Source organism: Astatotilapia calliptera, unplaced genomic scaffold (assembly GCF_900246225.1).
Source record: "Astatotilapia calliptera unplaced genomic scaffold, fAstCal1.2 U_scaffold_28, whole genome shotgun sequence".
Classification (NCBI taxonomy): Eukaryota; Metazoa; Chordata; class Actinopteri; order Cichliformes; family Cichlidae; genus Astatotilapia; species Astatotilapia calliptera.
In genome coordinates, this window is record NW_020535765.1 from 204,946 (window position 1) to 224,867 (window position 19,922).

At 39.2% G+C, this 19,922-nt stretch overlaps 1 protein-coding gene across 1 annotated transcript in view; it reads left to right on the plus strand.

Moving 5' to 3' along the window:
• LOC113017912 (CD226 antigen-like) overlaps nucleotides 1-19,922 on the plus strand; it is a 133,461-nt gene that overhangs the window by 72,226 nt on the left and 41,313 nt on the right. The window contains exon 5 of the mRNA XM_026161016.1: nucleotides 10,241-10,576. Coding sequence (XP_026016801.1) covers nucleotides 10,241-10,576 — 336 coding nt within the window. The remainder of the gene's footprint in view (nucleotides 1-10,240; nucleotides 10,577-19,922) is intronic.

Below are 19,922 nucleotides of genomic sequence, written 5' to 3' on the forward strand. Positions count from 1 at the left end.
AGGATTTTTTCTCTTCTTACGACTTGGATTTTATGTTCCTGACGGAGACCTGGTTACGCGCTGGTGAGACTGTGGCTTTCTCTGAGCTTCTTCCTCCAGGCTGTTGTTTTTTAAACACTCCCAGGTCCTCTGGCAAAGGCGGAGGCCTCGCCTGTGTTTTTAAATCTGTTTATGACTGCCATCAGATTTCTTTTTCCTCTTTTTCCAGCTTTGAACTACAGCTTTTTAAACTAAACTCATCCACTCCGTTACTGATTGCAGTGGTATATCGTCCTCCCAAATTTAACAAGGACTTTATCAGTGAGTTTGGGGAATTCCTTTCAGGGCTTTCAGTAGATTTCGATCATTTTCTTATTGTTGGTGACCTGAATATTCATGTGTGCTGTCCATCTAAACCCCTGGTTAGAGACTTTGTTTCACTGTTGGATTCCTTCAACCTTACTCAGTGTGTGTCTGGCTCCACACATGAGAAGGGTCACACTTTGGACCTTGTCATGTCTCACGGCTTGGGTATCCACATCTCTGAAATTTGTGAGAGTGCGTGTATCTCCGATCATTTTCCTGTTCTATTTTCTGCCACTGCACATTGTTCTGATGCTGCAGTTAAACCTCCTTCACGCCGTCACCGGATCATCAATACCCATGTACCATCTCAGTTTTCTGCTGCTTTTAGCAACTCTGAGCTCTCCGCGGTGGACTGGATTGATTCCTTGTGTGCAGAAGATTTAACTGCTCTTTTTAACTCAACATGTACTTCTATTTTGGACCTCATCGCTCCCTTAAAAACACTCCGTCCCAAAGCTCACGCTGAACCCTGGATTACAGACTCTGTTCGTGCTCTCAGGCGCACCTGTAGGTGTGCTGAGAGAAAATGGAAAAAGGACAAGCTGCACATTTCTTTTAATATCCTCAGAGACTCTCTTTCAACCTATCAGAAAGCCGTTAAAGAGGCCAAGTCCTCCTACATATCAAACCTGGTTAGCAGTAGTGTCCATAAACCTCAGACTCTGTTTCGTGTTTTAAATTCCATTGTAAATCCTTACACATCCACCAGCCTCACACCTTCTGTTACCCTCTGTAATGACTTTCTAAAGTTCTTTGTAAACAAGATTTCCTCCCTGCAGTCTGTCATTCCATCTTCACCTTCCAATCCCTGTGTTTTGTCTTTGTGCCATTCTGCCTTTAATCAGTTCGAACCAATCTCTCTCTCTCAGCTGCATGAAATAGTCTGCAAGGTTAAGACTACCAACTGTTCCACCGATGCTATCCCCTCTCGGCTTCTGAAGCTGGTTCTGGACTCAGTCGGACCTTTCCTTCTGGTCCTGATCAATGCCTGCCTCAGTTCTGGTTGTTTTCCTACACCCTTCAAGCACGCTGTTGTTCAACCTCTCCTTAAAAAGCCTAATCTAGATCCATCCCTACTCTCTAACTATAGGCCCATTTCCAACCTCCCTTTTCTGTCTAAAGTACTGGAACGAGCCGCCCTCACGCAGCTCCAGCTATTTCTTGACAATAACAATCTCTATGAGAAGTTCCAGTCTGGTTTTAGAGCTCGGCATAGCACAGAAACTGCCCTACTGAGAGTTTTTAATGATTTGCTTTTAACTGTTGACTCTGGTTGTGCTGCTGTCTTAGTAACCCTGGACCTGACAGCAGCCTTCGACACTGTTGATCACAACATACTGCTATCCCGCCTTCAACATTGTGTCGGTTTAAAGGGCACTGTCTTAAAGTTTTTCCAGTCCTATTTGAATAATAGGAGTTTTTCTGTTCACCTTGGTGAACTGTCATCTCCCAGAGCTCCTTTAACCTGTGGCGTGCCTCAGGGGTCCATACTAGGCCCCCTGTTGTTTATTCTGTACTTGTTCCCTTTGGGCGATGTGCTCCGTAAACATAATGTGTCCTTCCACATCTTTGCCGATGATATTCAGATCTACCTCCCTCTGAGGTTGAACTGCAATGTTTCTTTGCAGCCGCTACTCTCCTGCTTGTCTGACATTAAGACTTGGATGACTCTTAACTTCTTACACCTTAATGAAAGCAAAACTGAAGTCATTGTGTTTGGGCTTCCTAAAGATCCCAACTTCTCTCTTGACTTTTTGGGACCCCTAACCTCCGATTGCACTTCTTCCATTAAGAGTCTTGGTGTTATTTTTGACAATGCTTTTAAACTTGATAAACAAATCAGCTCTGTAGTTAAGGGATCTTTTTATCATTTGCGGATTTTAGCCAAAGTCAAGTCTTACCTTTGCAGGAACGATCTAGAAAGAGCGGTCCATGCTTTTATTACTTCACGGCTTGACTACTGCAATTCCCTCTATGCTGGCCTAGATCGTTCCTGTCTACATCGCCTTCAACTGGTGCAGAATGCTGCCGCTCGCCTGTTGACCGGTTCAAAAAAAAGAGACCACATCACTCCGGTTCTCTGCTCTCTCCACTGGCTCCCTGTTGCCTTTAGGATTGATTTTAAAATCTTATTGCTGGCTTTTAAGGCTTTAAATGGCACTGCACCTTCTTACCTGTCAGAACCCCTTAGTACTTATCGCCCCAGGAGATCTTTGAGGTCAGCCGACCTGATGCTTTTAGATGTTCCCAGGTATAAATTAAAGACAAAGGGAGAGAGGGCGTTTGCTGTGGCTGCACCCAGACTGTGGAACAGTTTACCTCCTCACGTCAGACTCTCCAAAAGCCTAGAAACTTCTAAAACCGCTCTTAAAACTCACCTCTTTTCATTGGCTTTTAGAAAGGTTTAATTTATTTGTTTTATATATTTTTATTTTATTTTTATCAGCGAGGTGTTATTACGATATTGTGTTCTATTGTATTTTTATCTGTATTTACTGTACAGCACTTTGGTCAGCCTTGGTTGTTTTTAAATGTGCTCTATAAATAAACTTGACTTGACTTGACTTGACTTGACTCTCTGGGGACATCTCAGGCCCTCCAAGGTTTGGAGGCCTATCTCCCCCCACCACCACTTCCCCTGCCAGTGGCGGACTCCCTCAGACATCGGTGTGTTGGTGGTTCTTTGTGTCCGGGGATGGGCGTCCAGGTACACGCCGGCTCACTCCTTGGCGGCCGCTTATCGGGGCCTGGAGCCTGGGGCTCGCTCGGGCCACTTCGGAGGTGGGGTGCCCCCGGCCTCTCGGCCTGGGGCTCGGTCACTCAGGCACGGCTGGCTGCCGGCGGAGCTCACGGGCGCGTCACTACAACTCCCCCTGGCTTCTGCTCCGCGGCTGCTGAGTGACCCCTCATCTGGGACTCTCCTCAGCTCTTTAAATAATTTCCCCCAGGGATCAATAAAGTATTCTGATTCTGATTCTGATTCTGATTCTTTCTGGGACAGTGGCGCGGCTGCCCCTCTGTTGGTCTTCCTTGGTTTCTTGGATGTCTGGAGTTTTGATCTCCTCCATACCTGCTTCATGCCCTGGGGGACGGGGCTGTGCCCCCCCCCCTCCCCCCCCACACACCCTCTAGCAGATCATTACATGAAGGAACCTTTTAAAAAAAACAAGCGCGTCCATGCTCACAGGTGTACACACGGGTGCTCACACACACAAACTACACCCTTTTTGGCTCCTACCTCAAAGCACACTGTGTTCTGTTGATCTTATGTGCTGCACAATAATGTTTAATATTTAGTATTTACTGTCATATTCCCATATATCATTGTGATGTTGCTTATTCTATTACTCTTGTTCTCTTCTGCTTGTTTTCTTTTTTCTTTCTCAGCAGGTGATCCAGGTGATTGATATATGCATTTTTTTTTTTTTTTTTTTTTATTCCCCTAATAAAGAAATTAATAATAATAATAAAGAAAAGTTGACGATCTGTAACAGGTCTGACTCTAAAGTCTTTGAGACCTTTTTGAAAAAACTTGTTGGCAGGACATCTAAACAACAGTAGGAGGAGTTCAGTTGACCTAAGATGTCCTCCAGGTCTTTGCTGTTAATAGGGTGAAACTGTTTCATGGTGTTTAAGCAGTTTTTCGGTGGACACAGTACATATCCTGGATCTGCTGTTGATGTACCAATTGCTTGTCTCATTTTTTGGATTTTTTCTGTGAAGAATTTGGCAAAGTCATTGCAGGCCATGGTCGAATGAAGTTCGGCTGCCACTGACACAGGGGGGTTTGTTAATCTGTCAACTGTAGAAAATAAGACCCGAGCATTATGGCTGTTTTTAGTGATGATGTCAGAGAAGTAGGACCTCCTTGCACTCCTCAGTTGTAAATTATAATTGTGAAGTTTCTCTTTATAGATGTCACAATGAACCTGGAGGTTTGTTTTTCTCCATCTGCGCTCAGCTTTCCTACACTCTCTTTTTTCATTTTTCACCAGTGTGGAGTTTCTCCATGGAGACTTTTTCCTTCCAGAGATAACCTTCACCTTAATGGGAGCAATAGTGTCCATTACATTTAACATGTTAGCATTGAAGCTATTGACGAGCTCATTGACTGACCCTCTGGACAGGTCAGGTGACAAGATACAGTTGTTGAGACCAGGCTAGTTTGAAGTTATTAATTTGACGGCAGCTAGACTTTGGTTTTGGTTCATGAAACTGTCCCACATAGGAATCCCACCACAGGTCATATGACCCACATAACCCATGCATTGAGTCACACGTCAGCTGAACTGATGGGACCCTTAACGACCTGCAGAGAAACCGAGCAGGTCAACGATCCATCATGCATGAGAGGTGAAATGTCTTCATGAACCAAAACCCTGGTTTCCTTCAACTAGCTTGCAGTTTAATGTATTTTTCTTTATTTTCCAATTACATTGAATTCAGAAAGTCAACCAGACAACCACAGGTTAGCAGATTGCACAGCGCAGAAGAGCTAGCTCATCAGGCCTGGACTCTGGTCTGTTTACACCTACAGACCAGTGGCAACTCTTTCAGTGACGATGTGCACACTGCTTCCTGGTTGTTGATGTGTGTTTGTTGTATGGATGAGCTGGTGGATGTCAGAGGTAGACAGATGTTTCTCCAGCTGTTGTCTTTGTGGCTGGTAGTCTAGAGTTGTAGAGCAGCATTGTTTGGTTAGAGCAGAAACAAAGACATTTATGAATCCGTCTCTTCTTCTCTTGCTCTCTAACTCGTCTGTAAACATGTGTGGGGAAACTCAATGTTAAAGCCTACAGCTGGAGGGGGAGGGGAGGGGTGAAGCTGGTGGTTGTGAGTCTGTGAAAGTGAATCCTGCCGGTGCCATAGCTGCTGAAAACGTACTTAGTGCAGACACAAAACGTCCATCAGCTTCAAAGTGTGTCAGAAAAATGTCCACATGGTGACTGATGGATGAGAGAGGTCCCATTGTTGTTGTTGTGCACAAATCATTGAACAACACAAACACTTACATTTCAGAGATTACAGTTATTACTCATCTTGCACTTCAACCACTTCATCACAGTTTGGAATTCTGATCAAATCAAAGGCAATCATCAAAATATTCAGACATATTTAACAGGAAGATAAATATACAGAGCAGAGTTGATTTCATTTCAAAGATAACATCTTCTAGTTGCTGAACATATGATTGTTTAGCATGGGGCTAAAACTGTAAGTGATTTACTGGTGACCTGCTGGATGGTAACAGGTTAAAGATTTTAATCTGTCCAAATGTTTGTGATATTTTATATTTTTATCTGAGAGTGTGTAAACTTAAATAGTTTTGCTTGGCTTGTATTGATCTTGATACATTGCAGTCATTATATTATATGGTGGATTTTATGTCTTTCATTTAAAAACTGACCAAAACTGAAACTGTTTGTGCAACTCAGTGATTCTCAAACTTTTTACATCATTCCCCAAATTGGCCCAATGTAAACAGAACAATGACAGAAAAGCTGCAACTTTATTTATTCAAACTCATTCGAGACTCCTTTTTAAATAGAACATATCTTAAAACCACTTCCTGGGTGGCTGCAGCTCACGTTGGACCAAGTTGTTTACTAACTGGAAAGTTTGTAGTTTGAAAATAATATTTATTTCCCTCTACCTTCAAGTCTATTCAGTGTTAAACGGTCAGTTTACTGAACCACAATTTCTCTGCAGATTTTAAGATTTTAGTTGAAATACTAACTAATATGTTGTGTTGATATAAGATTTTGAGAAATATTTTCAGGGACAAAAACAGCCAAAACCTTTGTTTTTGGCTGTCCGTGGTGTTCCTGCTTGATTATCTTACTCATGGTAACTGACCACTGAATGCATTGCGTAACCTTTTCATCTAATTCATACTTATGATTAAATGATCAGCTGTCAGGGGTGGACATTTGTTCAAAACACAAGTAAGAGAAATGAGACAACTGCAGACCGACTCAGAGTGTAATTAGAAAACGTGCGCACGGGTGAATGTCTCTCTGAGAAGACACACACTCCGAGCACAGGCTCGCTTGCTTTATTTATAAGGCAAAAATGGGTTACATAGTACTTCCTCTTTTAACAGATGTTGACGAGAGGTTAAACATTAAATCAACTTATCTGATCTTTCACACACTGGGATAAAAATACAGAAGTATATCATGCTTTATCTGACATCACAGACATTATAGGAAAGAATGCATCATTATATCATGCTGTCAAAACATCTCAAACACTTAGGTAAGGAATGCACCAGTTTTCCTTTTACAATAAACTTGGTTAGGTAATTCTTCAACAATAGGCTTGGTTATGTGAAAATATATGAACACACAAAATATAAGGCATACTTGATTAGAATATAAGGCCTACTTGATTATATTGTATTATAGAGATTTGTTTATAATGTATAATGTAGAAAATCTTCTAACATCAGCTCACTCATCAACATGTGTTCTTGATCCAAACGATGCTCCTTGATTTTATGCCGCTCTGACTCACAAGTGTTTGATGCCTCGATGGTTAAGTCAGAATCAGAGGTGCAGGTTTTGTCCTCCGCAGCTCTCCTCGTGTTTGCCAAATTGCCGTCCACGTTATTTTTCTCATCACAGTTGTCAGATATTGTAGCTGTGCTTTTTTCAAAAACTAATTTATAAATTAGAAATTTTACAAATTCTCTTGTGTGAGGCGGCATGCTCTCCAGAGCAGGGACGAGGCTGAGGAGGAAATGCTCCATTGGAGACTGGCATGGCCTCTTCAGGGACTCCAGGATGGCCAGCTCCACCGCTGATGGACCATCCCTAATCCGCCTCGGAGCTGTCCTCCTCTGTGGGCCTGTAAAACAAAGCACAAAACAACACAAAGAAATGAGAAGGCTGCTACTAGATTTTCATTTTCAACATTGAAAAAAACAGGATATATTCAGATTGGTTGTAGATATTTAGTAAAGGTAATCACAAGGGAATCCAAGCGAGTAAAAAAAAGAAAAGTATAAAATACAGAAATTGTTGTAAAAGTTAAAAGCAGCTTTGTGTTTTAGGGCTTTGAATGTTGTAATCTTTACAGTGAGAACAAACAAATTTAAAACCTGCTCAGAACAAAGTCTGGACTTTGGTCTTCCACATAAGTCCAGGACACTCAGACGCAGATCCTGCACTGATGTTTCATAGGAAAGTCCAAACAGCCCCACTGGTTCTCCATGAAGAACAAAGATTTGCTCTCTGTGGCTCCAACACAACTTAAAGACAATCAAAGGTAGACAAAGTTCTCCAGAACAGCCACACAGGAGGTCATGACCTTTGACTTTATTCATTAGAACAGGTTTATCTCAGTTCACTGACAGACAGAGTGGAGCTTGTCTCTACACGTCTACCTGTTGCATTGGAAACAGGTTCATTTCCTATAACTGTGACACCTTGTTTTACCTGTTAAACAGGACAGCAAAGTGAAACAAGAGTCAGTTGGTTCAGCTGTTTGGCACAGAGGTCAGTTCAGCCACAGATTTACTGCTCACATTAAAAAAATGCTCATGTTGAATAAATGTTAAGTAGTTTCCTTTTGACCTACAGAGAAAGCAGATGGAATACACCAACCTCACACTTTGTATCTTCATATGGATGTTTGTTCATCCTGATGATCAGAAGAGTGTTTGAGGAGTTAACAGATCTGTTAAGAACAACAGTAAGTGTTTGTTGCCTTTTTCTAAAATCATTTTCAGTCTTTTAGGTAAAAGTTTCAATTCGGTTACCATCCACCCACAAAAATGTTTGAACAGAAAAACTGTTTAAAAAAAACGAGGGAGACAACATTTAAAATGTCATTTCCTTTCTAGTGGATGTTAGCCTGAAACATGAAATCATTGGTAGAAAATCCAACATATCAAACGTCACTCCAACGCAGCTTACATACAAGATATTGAATCGGAAGTGTTGAGTTCAACAGCAGCTGAAAGACAGATCCGTTCTAACAGTCAGTGACTTTCAGCTTTATTTAAGCCTTAAATTTGTAGTCTGGTGATGTCAGGTTTAAACTCAGCTTCAGTTATTTAGTGATTTAAGACATTTAGAACAAACTAAGAGTCAGATCAGCAGAAACAGAGAACACGGACATGTCTGCTGTAACTGCGTCGCTCTGCTCCACGCTGATGTTTGTCCTGTTCGTCTCTGCAGGTGAGATTTAACTCTGAGATAAAACAGGAAGTTTTGGCTGCACAGTAAAAATATTTCCCTGAGACTTATTTTCATATTGTTTCAGTTTTTCTGTTTGTGGCGATGAAACAAGAATCAAACTGCCGTCAGAAACAAAACGTTCTTGTGCTTCAAAGACTGAAACACAAACTGTTCCTACATGACGACACATGAGAGGTTCTGATTTTGTTCTGTGGAGATCGTTCAAGAACTGAGCACTAAAACTTTGACACTTTGCCTCGTTTGTTACGACGCACTTATTTCTGCTCATCCTCAGTCCAACCTACCAAACGTCACTCTAATGCGACGTTTTCAAGAGACATGGAAGAGTTTAAACCAGCAATTTTAGTTTTATTTAAACTTTAAATGTAATCTGATGTAGTCAGGTTTAAACTCAGGTTCAGTTATTCAGTGAAAATACCAACAGACTCAGACATTTAGAACAAACTAAGAGTCAGATCGGCAGAAACAGAGAACACGGACATGTCTGCTGTAACTGCGTCACTCTGCTCCACGCTGATGTTTGTCGTGTTCGTCTCTGCAGGTGAGATTTAACTGTTAGAAACTAAACTGAGTTTATTTCTGAGATAAAGAGTCTCAGTCTGGTTTACATGCTGATTATATTTCTCTAAGAAGTAGTTTGTTACTCATTCAGTGTTGCGATCGACACAAAGCTGGGTGGAGTCTGTGTGTTGGTGCAGTTTGCAGCACAGAGACAAAGAAGTGTAATGTGTGTGTCAGTGTGATGTGTTGTAGTGTCAGGAGTCAGGATGCAGCTACAAAGCTTCTTGTTCAGTGTATACAAACAGCTGTAGCTCCATAAAGGCAGCATGCAGAGACTCACAGTGTCTTATAATGAGAGGCTGCTTTCTCTCACACATTATGTTCACTTATTATCAGCACATGTTGTTGTTTGTGGAACAGAGTTATTGTAGTTTTTCTCATTAGTTTGAGTTTTTATTCCATTTGGACTTTTTGTGTTTAGTTCAGTTTAGTTTCCAGATGATTTTCTTCTTTTTCAGGTTTGATTATTTATTGCTTGAAGAGTTTTAATAGTTTTATTCTTTTTTCATTCTTACTGTTTGGAGGTTTGTGTCAGAGGCCAGATTCAGGAGCATCAGTACAGCTGTTACAATAAAAAGCAGTGACTCAGTCTGACAGACATCCAGAGTCTCAATGAACTCGTCCATCAACAACATTTTATCAAACTAACAGATTCTAAAACCAAAGATTTGTTTTTCAGATGATGTTTTTCATCCGTCTCAGTCTTTGCTCATGAACTTTGTCTCCAAACGTCTCAGCCTGAGCTTCCCTCTGATGAACTCGTTCATAATCTCGTCCATTCTGCTCTCAATGAAAATCTGAACATGTTCAGCTCGGCCTCCTGTCTTTGTGTCAGAGTCTCCAAAGCAAACATGACAGCAGCTCACTGCCATCTTCAAACCTTCCCTTTCACTCTTGCTGCTGTCCTTCTGTCACAAATCAGCCCTGATGAAGATGCTCGGGATCAGGTGAGGAGGAGGAGAAGACTCGCTGTGGTGACGCCTGAAGGGACACAAGAAGAAACACAATCAAAGATCATCATCTAATAACAGAAGACTGTCTTTTATTGTGTGTTTCTGATTGGCTGCTGTAGAAGTGAACAGTTGTACTTTGACCTTTAACCTCTCTGCTCTGTGTTGTTTCCCTTTCAGACCAGAAAACCATCACAGCTGAGTTTGGACAGGACGTCACTCTGACATGTCGAGCTCCAAACAACAACATCATTATTTTAAAGTGGAGCAGAGCTGACCTGGGAGATGAATATGTGCTTTTGTATCGGGACGGTCACTTTAATTCACACAACCAGCATCCATCTTTTAAGAACCGGGTGGATCTGCAGGACAGACAGATGAAGGATGGAGACGTGTCTTTGATTCTGAAGGATGTGACGATTAATGATGCTGGAACATACGAGTGTCGTTTCTTCATGAGAGAAACTCACTCATGGGAGCTCATCAGCATCATCCACCTTCATGTTGTTCCTCCAGGTGAGTGAGTAGAGTTGAGTGTGTGTGATCAGAGGTGAAGCTGCTTCCTGGTTGTTGATGTGTGTTTGTTGTATGGATGAGCTGGTGGATGTCAGAGGTAGACAGATGTTTCTCCAGCTGTTGTCTTTGTGGCTGGTAGTGTAGAGTTGTAGAGCAGCATTGTTTGGTTAGAGCAGAAACAAAGACATTTATGTCTCTTCTTCTCTTGCTCTCTAACTCGTCTGTAAACATGTGTGGGGAAACTCAATGTTAAAGCCTACAGCTGGAGGGGGAGGGGAGGGGTGAAGCTGGTGGTTGTGAGTCTGTGAAAGTGAATCCTGCCGCTGCCATAGCTGCTGAAAACGTACTTAGTGCAGACACAAAACGTCCATCAGCTTCAAAGTGTGTCAGAAAAATGTCCACATGGTGACTGATGGATGAGAGAGGTCCCATTGTTGTTGTTGTGCACAAATCATTGAACAACACAAACACTTACATTTCAGAGATTACAGTTATTACTCATCTTGCACTTCAACCACTTCATCACAGTTTGGAATTCTGATCAAATCAAAGGCAATCATCAAAATATTCAGACATATTTAACAGGAAGATAAATATACAGAGCAGAGTTGATTTCATTTCAAAGATAACATCTTCTAGTTGCTGAACATATGATTGTTTAGCATGGGGCTAAAACTGTAAGTGATTTACTGGTGACCTGCTGGATGGTAACAGGTTAAAGATTTTAATCTGTCCAAATGTTTGTGATATTTTATATTTTTATCTGAGAGTGTGTAAACTTAAATAGTTTTGCTTGGCTTGTATTGATCTTGATACATTGCAGTCATTATATTATATGGTGGATTTTATGTCTTTTTATGTCTATTATTTAAAAACTGACCAAAACTGAAACTGTTTGTGCAACTCAGTGATTCTCAAACTTTTTACATCATTCCCCAAATTGGCCCAATGTAAACAGAACAATGACAGAAAAGCTGCAACTTTATTTAGATCGCAAACTCATTCACAATGAATCAGTAATTTTTGTTTTAAATATAAAAAATATATATAATTTAGTCGGAGTTTAATATTATTCACTCTTAGTGGCTGCAGTCAGCCAGGTTTTGACTGCAGAGCTGTGGTGGGGTCCAACTCTAATAAACACTGTCACCTCTTCTTATTAGAAATAATCCTTTTTTCATGGTTGTGAGAGCGTCTTGAAACCTGATCTTTGTATTTTAAACCTATTCTCACTCAATCCCATAAAAGTCACAATCCACAGTTTGTGTAACAGCTGTGTTATGAATATTTACAGAACTTAATTCAGTAATTATGTAAAGTATTGATCACACTGAGCACACAAACATCTGGAAACTGTTGTTGCAAAGTCATCTTTTAGCTGCAATTCTGAAATTAGGAAAGCAGTTTATCACACAACTGTTATACAAAGCATCAAATGGTGCTTTGTATAACAGTTGTGTGTGTTTACAAAGTATAGTTTGGTTGGTGTGACTGTATCACAGGTTCAGATGTTTCAGCCTCGAGGATTTGACCTTCCAAAAGTCTCAGACGTGTTTTAATGAGCTCTCACAGATCTGCAGCCAAACAGGTCAAATTATATTAAACATCTGGATGAACTCAACATGACCTTTGACCCTAAGGGAGCTGTCAGACCTGCTCATTAGTATATTTTTATTTTCATATTTTTTTTTTTTATGGTGAAAACAAGATTACTGCAGTTTTGGTCAGATCCTGTTTTTAAATGAAAAAGCAGGAAAAATCCACTAGTATGAACATTTTCTCACTTTATACATGTTATCAAATTATTTCTTTATCCTCATCTCCTGAACTAGGAAATGGATTCTGTTCTGTTCTTCACTCATCAATTACATGATAGCTGACACCTGTTTCTCATCTGCAGGTCAGTCGGGAGGAGACACAGAGGATGGAGGGAATAGAGGACATCGTGAATGGTTGATTGGTCTGATAGTTTGTCTGGTAATTGTTCTTGTTGTTGTTGTTGTTCTGTACAAAAACAGACAACAATGGAAAACTAGAAAGTGCATTTTCTGAAGAAACTGCAGTGTGAATGCTTGAATCTGAATGTATGCACTGAAATGAATTAATTACTGAATTTAAGTTAAAAATCTTGAATGAGATAAAAAAAAACAAAAAACAAATTTAACCTGAAAACAAAAGTGCTGAACTGCTAAAAGCTGAAGGTTACACAGAAGAAGGAGTTGGAAAAAAACTGAAAATGTTTTAAATTTAAATTAGAAAACCCTAAGAAATGAGAAAAGAACATTTAGAGTCAGAAAACATCTGAATGAATATTAAAAGGTCATATTCTTTGAATCACTGAATGACTCAAATGTGATCCCTCCACTTTGATCCACACAGTTTAAAAAGTTTAAATGCCTGAGCTTTGAAAGATACGGTGTTGGAAAGAGAACAATAATGGCGACAATTTGAGGGTAAAATGATGGCTGTGACACTGTGGACACAGCAGCAGTTGAAAGAGAAGTGCTTAAGATGAATCTTGGTACAGTGGCAGGCAGAGCTCGTTAAGCAGGCAGGTGTGAGCCTGGTTGCTATAGTGACCGCACCCAATGGCTCCATACACACGTACACAGACATGCACCTCACTTTTGCTGCTTAAAATGAACAGAAAAGTCAGGCTGAAACAAATCGTTCCCAAATGAAAAGTAAAAGTCGTATTGACGAAATTCTTTCACCGTGAGCGACAGCAATGTCTAGTCTACCTAATTCTCAGTTTTCATGCCTGTGGAGCTTATTATATGGACGTGGTGACAGTGGAAAGACACCATGCTCTTCTGATTTTCAAACGAACCTTCTGAGCCATTTTAACATTAGAGTCTATGGAAGGGTTGGAGGGAGGAGGCTGTGCATTGGTGACATTTATGAAAGAACCATAACACCTAGTACAATAGTAAACACATTGGATGAAAGAGGACAGCGATGGCTACGTTTTGAGGGTAAAATCATACCTGTAGAGCAAACGCTGCAGACACAGCAGCAGTTTTAAAAAAGATTTTAAGATAAATTTTTTTGCTCCTCTCACTCTAGCAGTTGAGCTGCCTCACTCTAGCCCCAACATTCCGTCCCATACACACCCATTATAAACTCTGAAACGGGTGAAAAAACATCATGAAACTTAAACTGGAACTGAAGAAAAAGTATAATAGATATTGAAAAGATAAATACAAGTTGAATAATTGAATGTCTTGTCTTCGTTTTAAAGTTTGAATGGTGGCTCTATGTCAATGTATGTGGAAGTAGTAAGAGTTTAAAAATGAGTAAGTTGAATGAGAATTTGAAGGGTCTCCCCATTGAAATACATTATAAATTTTTGTTGAATAAAGTTGAATAAAATTAAAAATATAAATGTTAAAAATGAGAAAAATAGAAGCAGTCATGTCCAAAAGAATAGGAATCTAACGGTGTTTGAATGGTTTTTCTAAGTTGAACGGTTTTGAAGGAGTTAGATGCCAAAAAACGTACGGAATATGGAATAATAGATAACTAGAAAGTGCATTTTCTGAAGAAACTGCAGTGTGAATGCTTGAATCTGAATGTATGCACTGAAATGAATTAATTGCTGAATTTTGAGTTAAAAATTTTGAATGAGATAAAAAAAAATCCGAATTTAACGTGAAAACAAAAGTGCTGAACTGCTAAAAGCTGAAGGTTACACAGAAGAAGAAGTTGGAAAAAAGCTGAAAATGTTTTAATTGTAAATTAGAAAAACCTCAGAACTGAGAAAAGAAAATTCAGAGTCAGAAAACATCTGAAAGAGCATTAAAAGTTCATATTCTTTGAATCACTGAATGACTAAAATGTGATCCCTCCGCTTGGATCCACACAGTTTAAAAAATGTAAAAGTCTGAGCTTTGAAAGACAATGTTGGAAAGAGAACAACGATGGTGACGTTTTGAGGGTAAAATGATGGCTGTAACACTGTGGACACAGCAGCAGTTGAAAGAGAAGTGCTTAAGATGAATCTTGGCAGAGTGAGAGAGAGAGCTCGTTAAGCAGGCAGGTGTGAGCCTGGTTGCTATAGTGACTGCACCCAATGGCTCCATACACACGTACACAGACATGCACCTCACTTTTGCTGCTTAAAATGAACAGAAAAGTCAGGCCCAAACAAATTCTTCCCAAATGAAAAGTATAGGTCGTATTGACAAAATTCTTTCACCGTGAGCGACAGCCATGTCTAGTCTACCTAATTCTCAGTTTTCATGCCTGTGGAGTTTATTATATGGACGTGGTGACAGTGTAAAGACACCATGCTCTTCTGATTTTCAAACGAACCTTCTGAGCCATTTTAACATTAGAGTCTATGGAAGAGTTGGAGGGAGGAGGCTGTGCATTGGTGACATTTATGAAAGAACCATAACACCTAGTACAATAGTAAACACATTGGATGAAAGAGGACAGCCATGGCTACGTTTTGAGGGTAAAATCATACCTGTAGAGCAAACGCTGTGGACACAGCAGCAGTTTTAAAAAAGATTTTAAGATTAATTTTTTTGCTCCTCTCACTCTAGCAGTTGAGCTGCCTCACTCTAGCCCCAACATTCCGTCCCATAGACACCCATTATAAACTCTGAAACGGGTGAAAAAACATCATGAAACTTAAACTGGAACTGAAGAAAAAGTATAATAGATATTGAAAAGATAAATACAAGTTGAATAGTTGAATGTCTTGTCTTCGTTTTAAAGTTTGAATGGTGGCTCTATGTCAATGTATGTGGAAGTAGATACAGTTTAAAGAGGAGGAAGTTGAATGAGAATTTGAAGGGTCTCCCCATTGAAATACATTATAAATTTTTGTTGAAAAAAGTTGAATAAAATTAAAAATATAAATGTTAAAAATGAGAAAAATAGAAGCAATGTTGTCCAAAATAATAGGAATCTAACGGTGTTTGAATGGTTTTTCTAAGTTGAACGGTTTTGAAGGAGTAGGCTTTCAAAAAACGTACGGAAAAATAAAATATAACTAGAAAGTGCATTTTCTGAAGAAACTGCAGTGTGAATGCTTGAATCTGAATGTATGTGCTGAAATGAATTAATTGCTGAATTTAAGTTAAAAATGTTGAATGAGATGAAAAATACAGAAATTTTTGCCTGAAAACAAAAGTGCTGAACTGCTAAAATCTGACACTCACACAGAAGAAGAAGTTGGAAAATAGTTGAAAATGTTTTAAATGTAAATTAGAAAACCCTAAGAAATGAGAAAAGAACATTTAGAGTCAGAAAACATCTGAATGAATATTAAAAGTTCATATTCTTTGAATAACTGAATGACTAAAATGTGATCCCTCCACTTGGATCCACACAGTTTAAAAATTTTAAATGTCTGAGCTTTGAAAGACACGGTGTTGGAAAGAGAAGAACGATGGCGATGTTTTGAGGGTAAAATGATGGCTGTAGAGCAAACACTGTGGACACAGCAGCAGTTGAAAGAGAAGTGTTTAAGATGAATCTTGGCAGAGAGAGAGAGAGCTCGTTAAGCAGGCAGGTGTGAGCCTGGTTGCTATAGTGACTGCACCCAATGGCTCCATACACACGGACACAGACATGCACCTCACTTTTGCTGCTTAAAATGAACAGAAAAGTCAGGCCCAAACAAATTCTTCCCAAATGAAAAGTACATGTCGTATTGACAAAATTCTTTCACCGTGAGCGACAGCCATGTCTAGTCTACCAAATTCTCAGTTTTCATGCCTGTGGAGTTTATTATATGGACGTGGTGACAGTGGAAAGACACCATGCTCTTCTGATTTTCAAACGAACCTTCTGAGCCATTTTAACATTAGAGTCTATGGAAGAGTTGGAGGGAGGAGGCTGTGCATTGGTGACATTTATGAAAGAACCATAACACCTAGGACAATAGTAAACACATTGGATGAAAGAGGACAGCCATGGCTACGTTTTGAGGGTAAAATCATACCTGTAGAGCAAACGCTGTGGACACAGCAGCAGTTTTAAAAAAGATTTTAAGATTAATTTTTTTGCTCCTCTCACTCTAGCAGTTGAGCTGTCTCACTCTAGCCCCAACATTCCGTCCCATACACACCCATTATAAACTCTGAAACGGGTGAAAAAACATCATGAAACTTAAACTGGAACTGAAGAAAAAGTATAATAGATATTGAAAAGATAAATACAAGTTGAATAGTTGAATGTCTTGTCTTCGTTTTAAAGTTTGAATGGTGGCTCTATGTCAATGTATGTGGAAGTAGTAAGAGTTTAAAAATGAGTAAGTTGAATGAGGATTTGAAGGGTCTCCCCATTGAAATACATTATAAATTTTTGTTGAAAAAAGTTGAATAAAATTAAAAATATAAATGTTAAAAATGAGAAAAATAGAAGCAGTGTTGTCCAAAAGAATAGGAATCTAATGGTGTTTGAATGGTTTTTCTAAGTTGAACGGTTTTGAAGGAGTTAGATGCCAAAAAACGTACGGAATATATAATAATAACTAGAAAATGCATTTTCTGAAGAAACTGCAGTGTGAATGCTTGAATCTGAATGTATGCACTGAAATGAATTAATTGCTGAATTTTGAGTTAAAAATATTGAATGAGATTAAAAAAAAAAAAAAAAAAAAACGAATTTAACCTGAAAACAAAGGTGCTGAACTGCTAAAAGCTGAAGGTTACACAGAAGAAGGAGTTGGAAAAAAGCTGAAAATGTTTTAAATGTAAATTAGAAAACCCTAAGAAATGAGAAAAGAACATTTAGAGTCAGAAAACATCTGAATGAATATTAAAAGGTCATATTCTTTGAATCACTGAATGACTCAAATGTGATCCCTCCACTTTGATCCACACAGTTTAAAAAGTTTAAATGCCTGAGCTTTGAAAGACACGGTGTTGGAAAGAGAACAATAATGGCGACAATTTGAGGGTAAAATGATGGCTGTAACACTGTGGACACAGCAGCAGTTGAAAGAGAAGTGCTTAAGATGAATCTTGGTACAGTGGCAGGCAGAGCTCGTTAAGCAGGCAGGTGTGAGCCTGGTTGCTATAGTGACCGCACCCAATGGCTCCATACACACGGACACAGACATGCGCCTCACTTTTGCTGCTTAAAATGAACAGAAAAGTCAGGCCCAAACAAATCGTTCCCAAATGAAAAGTATAGGTCGTATTGACAAAATTCTTTCACCGTGAGTGACAGCAATGTCTAGTCTACTGAATTCTCAGTTTTCATGCCTGTGGAGTTTATTATATGGACGTGGTGACAGTGGAAAGACACCATGCTCTTCTGATTTTCAAACGAACCTTCTGAGCCATTTTAACATTAGAGTCTATGGAAGAGTTGGAGGGAGGAGGCTGTGCATTGGTGACATTTACGAAAGAACCATAACACCTAGGACAATAGTAAACACATTGGATGAAAGAGGACAGCGATGGCTACGTTTTGAGGGTAAAATCATACCTGTAGAGCAAACGCTGCGGACACAGCAGCAGTTTTAAAAAAGATTTTAAGATTAATTTTTTTGCTCCTCTCACTCTAGCAGTTGAGCTGCCTCACTCTAGCCCCAACATTCCGTCCCATACACACCCATTATAAACTCTGAAACGGGTGAAAAAACATCATGAAACTTAAACTGGAACTGAAGAAAAAGTATAATAGATATTGAAAAGATAAATACAAGTTGAATAGTTGAATGTCTTGTCTTCGTTTTAAAGTTTGAATGGTGGCTCTATGTCAATGTATGTGGAAGTAGTAAGAGTTTAAAAATGAGTAAGTTGAATGAGAATTTGAAGGGTCTCCCCATTGAAATACATGGGAAATTTTTGTTGAATAAAGTTGAATAAAATTAAAAATATAAATGTTAAAAATGAGAAAAATAGAAGCAGTCATGTCCAAAAGAATAGGAATCTAACGGTGTTTGAATGGTTTTTCTAAGTTGAACGGTTTTGAAGGAGTTAGATGCCAAAAAACGTACGGAATATATAATAATAATAAAGATTCGAATAACAATACTGTGAATGCTTTTCAAGCATTCACACTAATAATAAAGATTAGAATAACAATACTGTGAATGCTTTTCAAGCATTCACACTAATAATAAAGATTAGAAGAACAATACTGTGAATGCTTTTCAAGCATTCACACTAACTAGAAAGTGCATTTTCTGAAGAAACTGCAGTGTGAATGCTTGAATCTGAATGTATGCACTGAAATGAATTAATTGCTGAATTTTGAGTTAAAAATATTAAATGAAATTTTAAAAAAACAAACAAAAAACCCCCGAATTTAACGTGAAAACAAAGGTGCTGAACTGCTAAAAGCTGAAGGTTACACAGAAGAAGGAGTTGGAAAAAAACTGAAAATGTTTTAAATGTAAATTAGAAAACCCTAAGAAATGAGAAAAGAACATTTAGAGTCAGAAAACATCTGAAAGAATATCAAAAGGTCATATTCTTTGAATCACTGAATGACTCAAATGTGATCCCTCCACTTTGATCCACACAGTTTAAAAAGTTTAAATGCCTGAGCTTTGAAAGATACGGTGTTGGAAAGAGAACAATAATGGCGACAATTTGAGGGTAAAATGATGGCTGTAACACTGTGGACACAGCAGCAGTTGAAAGAGAAGTGCTTAAGATGAATCTTGGTACAGTGGCAGGCAGAGCTCGTTAAGCAGGCAGGTGTGAGCCTGGTTGCTATAGTGACCGCACCCAATGGCTCCATACACACGTACACAGACATGCGCCTCACTTTTGCTGCTTAAAATGAACAGAAAAGTCAGGCCCAAACAAATTCTTCCCAAATGAAAAGTACATGTCGTATTGACAAAATTCTTTCACCGTGAGCGACAGCCATGTCTAGTCTACCTAATTCTCAGTTTTCATGCCTGTGGAGTTTATTATATGGACGTGGTGACAGTGTAAAGACACCATGCTCTTCTGATTTTCAAACGAACCTTCTGAGCCATTTTAACATTAGAGTCTATGGAAGAGTTGGAGGGAGGAGGCTGTGCATTGGTGACATTTATGAAAGAACCATAACACCTAGTACAATACTAAACACATTGGATGAAAGAGGACAGCGATGGCTACGTTTTGAGGGTAAAATCATACCTGTAGAGCAAACGCTGCAGACACAGCAGCAGTTTTAAAAAAGATTTTAAGATTAATTTTTTTGCTCCTCTCACTCTAGCAGTTGAGCTGCCTCACTCTAGCCCCAACATTCCGTCCCATACACACCCATTATAAATTTTGAAACGGGTGAAAAAACATCATGAAACTTAAACTGGAACTGAAGAAAAAGTATAATAGATATTGAAAAGATAAATACAAGTTGAATAGTTGAATGTCTTGTCTTC